This window comes from Chinchilla lanigera, unplaced genomic scaffold (assembly GCF_000276665.1).
Source record: "Chinchilla lanigera isolate Chin_1 unplaced genomic scaffold, ChiLan1.0 scaffold00014, whole genome shotgun sequence".
Classification (NCBI taxonomy): domain Eukaryota; kingdom Metazoa; phylum Chordata; class Mammalia; order Rodentia; family Chinchillidae; genus Chinchilla; species Chinchilla lanigera.
Genome location: NW_004955415.1, coordinates 24462512 through 24468661, shown reverse-complemented (window position 1 = coordinate 24468661; position 6150 = coordinate 24462512). Strand labels below are relative to the sequence as shown.

At 38.6% G+C, this 6150-nt stretch overlaps 1 protein-coding gene across 4 annotated transcripts in view; it reads right to left on the bottom strand.

Annotated features, from left to right (window-relative positions):
* Macrod2 (MACRO domain containing 2) overlaps positions 1-6150 on the bottom strand; it is a 1840776-nt gene that overhangs the window by 770523 nt on the left and 1064103 nt on the right. For all 4 annotated transcript variants that reach the window (XM_005380889.2, XM_013512283.1, XM_005380890.2 and 1 more), the window contains one exon: positions 914-1035. In XM_005380889.2, the coding sequence (XP_005380946.1) occupies positions 914-1035 (122 nt within the window). The remainder of the gene's footprint in view (positions 1-913; positions 1036-6150) is intronic.

Below are 6150 nucleotides of genomic sequence, written 5' to 3'. Positions count from 1 at the left end.
AGGAAGGAAGGAAGGAAGGAAGGAAGGAAGGAAGGAAGGAAGGAAGGAAGGGAGGGAAGGAGGGAGGGAATGAAGGTGGGAGGGAGGAAAGGAAGGAAGGAAAAGCCAATAGATTCTGGCCAAATTGCATAGCTTATTACTGGGTTTTTAAATCTGTTATTGTATAATTTTATTTTCCCTACTGTAATTGAGTCATAATAAAGTCAGAGCATGTTGCAGAAGAGCAGGTTGGATAAATACCTCAAATCCAGCTAGAAGAGAATTCTTTTCATGTCAATCCAGTGTAAAGGATATAGATTAACTCCATATTTTCTGAATTCTCTGTCTAAATTGATAAAATTTGGAAGGGATGTAGCATACTTAGGTATGGAACATTTGTTTAGGAAGATTAAAACAAATCTAAATGATAATACCTTCAGGCAAAAACAGTAAATTTCTGCAAATGAGCAATTTCTGAAACCATTTATTTCTACGTGTGTGTGTACACACATCCATGTTGATAAAGTTTAAACTTAGCTCAGAAACACATATAAACATTCAATGTCTAATATATGAAAAATATTAGAACTCAGTAGTTATTAGTTCCCTTTTTTAAATCTGTTTGTCACCATTATCACCTTCTTCTTCAAAACAAAGTAAATTTTAAAATGGAGAGAAGAAAGTAGGTGAGATCACTCCAGTTTGGGGATTCTGTAGTTTCAAACCCAAAAATATTACAAAAAATTTAGCAACTATTTAGGGCACAGCAAATATCAGAATCGCGACAACCCAACAGGGTACATAACACAGTAAAATACTCAAACTTAGTTCTTAGATTTTTTGAGATGGTTTCCTACCTCTTTTTAGATAAGGCTGATTTCCAAAACACAAAGGATGAAAAATAGTAAGAAATACATAATATAAAAGTACTTACAACCGATCGGAGGTTATTTTCCTTCACCAGCTTCAGAGATGATTTATAGCAATTTGCCAGGTCTTCCTTGTGGGAACCATTAATATGGCCTCTGGCTATTGGCCCTACAGTATGGATGACATCTATAAATGCAGAAAAGAAGGAAAAATAGGGTAAGCAAGGCATTTTCCCTTTTCACATAATTGATGCTCTATTTATCTTAGGTATTTATGGTGGAACTTAGGGAAAGGCAAGCTAAGAAATACTGATGATTCAAATGCTTCTTTGGTAAAAAGACACTGGAGAGCCCAACCTCCCAAAGGAGGCACCTTCCCAGGAAGGTAACAATTGTGAGGAGGGGTTTGCAACCAGTGAACCTTTCCATCATTACTGGTCAGAGCCAAGTGAGACAGATTATAGCATAGGATGTGCATCACTGGCATCCTGGCAAAAGACAAATCCTTGGTGAGAAATAAATTGAGAAATAATTGCCTGCAAAATGAGCATCTGAGTTGACATGGGAAGAAATAGTCAGTGCGAGACATAACTTCCCTCATAAATAAGACAGGTTCAGGCGCTGCACATGACCAAGAGCAAGTTTCTGGAAAATGTCAAGAGAATTTATAATAATCATAATAATCCTAAACAGAATCATTTCACAATATCCCTACCAATTTGAAAGTGCAACCTATCAATCCTCACATACATGAGGTATGTTAGGGATAAATGTGCATAGGTTGTTAATCATAATTTAACATAATAAAATGTTCACAGTGTAATCTATACTTTTCAAACCCTATCTATATTTAAAAATCCAAATTTTATTTTTCTGTTCCATGCAAAATCCAACTACATTGTTAATTTTTAAATCTCTACACATACATAAATTTTTATTGGTAGGGCACTGGGGGTTGAATGCAGAGCCCAATACATACTAGGGACAAGAAATGAAATTTTACTCCAAACTACTTAAAATGCCTTATGACACTTGCTTTCTAATTTTTGTGTTGCAATTAGGTCATTTTGTTGATGTAAGTCACAACTAATCAACTTTGATCCAAAACACTAATTTTGGAAGCCCAGAGAGGTGGCACATGCCTGTAATTTCATCTACTGAGGAGGCTGAGGGAGGAAGATTGCAAACTTGAGGTCAGCCTGGGCAAATTAGCAAGAACCTGTCTTTAAAAAGGAGAGTGTGACTCAATGGTATAGCACTTGCTTACAATATGCAATGCCTTGGGTTTAATACTTCCAGAAAACAAATACTTCCAAATGAGAACACATTCTGAGGTGGTAGGGATAAGAACATCAAACAAATCTTCAAATTATATTATTATAATATTATAGCAAAGTGAAGTCACTTGCTTCTGATCAGTGCCACTTAATTTTAACAATTAGAACAAGAATAAGAATACATGACAACTTGGGAGGCTGAGGCAGGAAGATCGTTGTGAGTTTGAGACCAGCCTGGGCTACAAAGTGAACTCAAAACCAGCCTCAACTTCATAGTAACACCCTGTCTGAAAAAGACAAAAAAAAAAAAAAAAAAAAAAAAAAAAAAAAAAAAAAAAAAAAAAAAAAAAAAAAAAAAAGAATACACAACAAAAATAAGACTATGACACAGTTTAAAACTGCACATGAAATTTGTTTTTTTTCTGTTTGTTTGTTTTGGGTTTTTTTCTGGTACCAAGAATTGAACTCACGACCTTGCACTTGCCAGGCAGACGCTGTGCCGCTGAGCTAAATCCCCAGCCACCTGCACATGAAATTTGAAAAGCAATGCATTAATCACTAAGGGAAAAAAAAACCCTGGTTGGTTGCCTGCAAAATGTTGAGACTACTATTTGGTACCTGAGAAAAACTCCAAAGCAGTGGTTTCAAGTTACTTATTTGGTTTCAAATTGCTTATTTCAAATTACTTATGAAACAATATTTAAATGTTTGCCAGACAATGATGAATATGATGTCATGTGATCAAAGCAGGCAGAAAATTAGTAGAGATGCCATTTCACAGAGGCGCCTGGTTCCCCATGCAGTTAAAACTGCTACAGTGTAGAAGGGGCACAATGAGAGGAATTTAGGCTGTGCTTAACAAAATATAGCACAAAGTGATATCATTTTTTTGTGACAAAAGTAACAAGAGTAATAAAAGTAACAATATTTTGCTTGGCATATATTCAAGCAATACCAGCCCTGTACCCTATTTAATGAATTATCATATGATTGTGCTATGTTAGTTTCTATTTCTTAAATATAGGCAAGAAGAAAGAAAGAAGAAAAATTGTGCTTAGATTTCTTTCATTTTACCCCTTGGTGCTACTTGTCTGTATCCTGCTATGTTTATTCTAAATCCTCCAATGTCCATATGAGAGAAAAGCTGGAGAGAACAACGTAGGACTCTATAAGGCAGTATTTCCCATAGACAGTGCAGCAAGTCACGAGCTTAAAAGTCAATTGCATTTGAAAATCGCTGGACGGCATTAAGTCAAACCACTTACCATACTGTGAGACTTCTCTGGGCTTTTATTAGACCCTAACGAGTAGTGAATTTCTAGGAGAGGCATATGGAATGCTGTTTCCCAAATACATTTGACTACCGAAACCTTTGTGTTTTGCAGAGTACCTCCTAGGACCAAGTTTCCACAAATTAACTTTAGGACAGTCCTGTTCCAGAGCGAGTCTCATTGTCATTGCCACAGTTGAAACTGAACTCTATAGGGATTTTCTTCCTTCCCTATCAGCTCTGTACAACAAACACTTAATGTCAAAACAAAGCCCATGATATGAAGCCCATGCCCATTTTGTGGATGGAGAAGATCAAGCATAAGCCCTCTCAGGTGGGGCCCTAAATGATGTGTCTCCTTGATCCAAGTAAAGAGAAGGCTTGGAGGCATTAAAAGGAAGGAGGGCTTTGGAAAGGAGCCTGTAGTGATACAATAAGAACTTTTCCTTTGCTTTCCCTTAGCCATCATTGTCTGCATAACTTAAGTAGAATTTATGAAAACACCTTTCCTTGTATTTCTTCAGTTCTCCATTCAATTTAAAAGTCTGAGGACAAACAGCCAATAAATGAACCTCCTCAACATCAAACTATTGATCTCTGTATTTTATGCTGTATATAAAACTTACAGCATCTGAGATCAAGTGTTATTATCGACCACTCAGTGACCTCTCAGATCCACAAAGCTAGAGGTGAATCAATATGAGGCTTGAAAGAAAATTTCTTTCATTATTTTAATTGTTCATAATACTTGAGAGTAAACTGCTCCACACCAAGTTCCTTATTTTCTGTCATAAAATTCAGTCAGGAAGCCTGGCTTCTCTTTCCACTTCCAGCTCTGAGTCATCAGGGGACCAGGTAAAGCCATTATTTACCTGGCCCCTGACTTGTAAAACAAATCAGATGCTCAGATGATCCTGTCATTACTTCTGTGTTGTATGCAGTCACTAATATTTAATCTTATCATGGAGATAGTTGATGGAGTACAGCACGGTTATAGAAGACTTTGCACATGAGTAAGTGGCTCAAAAGTTTTTGGCTTAGAAGAATTCTTTTTAATATCCAAAATATCATGTGCTAATCCTCCACAGTACTACTCTCAAAATCCATTGAAGGTGTACATTAGGACAGACAGCTATTATGATTTCAATGATGCTGTGTATTAACATACATTCTATTAAACAGAATAGAATCTTTATAGTGGAAAGACATATGTAAAGACATATATTCTCCAACTTGGCTAGTATCTATCTGGTATGGTTTAGCTATAAAATGTCCCCCCAGAATTCTCATTTGTGTGGGAGATGACTGGATCATGGAGGCACTACAGTCATCATGGGGATACTACCGTGGATTTATTCACTAATGAGCCCAATAGCTGAATGTGCTGCCAGAAAGTGAGGGCTAGCTAGCAGTTGGTCACTGGGAGTGTGATCAGGAAGGGTACAGTCTTTCCCAGCTCCTCCCGTCTCTCTCTGCTTCCAGGCCGCTGTAGTTGAGCACTTTTTCCTCTGCCATGCCTCTCCACTATCCTTTCTCTGCCTTGCAACCAGCAACCACGAAATGAAATCACAAGCCAAAATAAGCCTTTCCTCATTTGAGTTGTGGGTGTTGTGTCCATTGAAAGGAAACTGATTAAGACAGACTTTGGTGCCAGAGAACTGGAGTCATTGTTGTGACCATGTGGTTCAGAAGCCTTTGGAACTGGTTTGTGAGAGGAGTGTGGAAAGGCTTGGAGGTGCTAGCTAGACAAGCCCTAGAGTACTACAGGCCAAGCTTGATGGTGATTCTGGTCACAGCTCAGAATCCTCATAGAAATATAGACAGTAGCCATCAGGCTCAGGAGGTTTCAGTTGGGAACAAGGACTCCACTGACAGTTGGACTTCAGGCCGTGTGTAGTACACCCTGGCATAAAATTGGTCTACCTTTTGCCCATGAGACTTGAGACTGTGGAGACCGAGACTAACAGCGGTAATCAGGCAGGGGAAATTTCAAAGCAGACCAAAGTTCAGGCTGTGATATGGGTACTGCTGGTTGCCTTTAGTCAGTTCTATAATGAGAATCAAGAGCAAATGGTAGACCTCAGTGATTTGAAAAGTCTAGAACTTCACTACAAAGGAAGTATCTGCAAAGTTAAGGAAGCCAAGAGCATGGATGCTGAAAAGATTAACACTAAAAGGAACCCAAGCAGCCTGTATTGAGTCATGCCTATAATCCCAGCACTCGGGGAGGCTGAGACTGGACACTGTGAGTTTGAGGCCAGCCTGGGCTACATAGTAAATTCAAGGCCACCTTCCCTGTTTTAGGATTATAGAAGCATGGATAATTATGACGGTGGTATGGACGAAGGGACTGGCTCACTGAGCTCCTTTGTTCCTTTTTTTTAAGACAGGGTCTCACTGTGTACTTCAAAGTGGCCTTGAACTGACTAGGTAGCCCAGGCTGGCGACTCCTTTGTTTCTAACAGTACTATTAGTGTTTGTAAACATTCAGATTCTGGGTAGGCATGGCTGTGCAAAGAATTATTCCAAAATATAGTGGCTTAACACAACCACCACCATGTCATTTTTTCTTGTTGTGTCTGTGGGTCAGAAATTCTGAAATAGCTGGGCATGGTGGCACACGCCTGTAATCCCAGCACTTGGGAGTCTGAGGTAAGAGGACTGCTGTGGATTTGAGGCCAGCCTGGGCTACATAGTGAGTTGTAAGACCACCTTCAATTATACGGTGAGAACTTGTCACAAAAAAAAAAAAAAA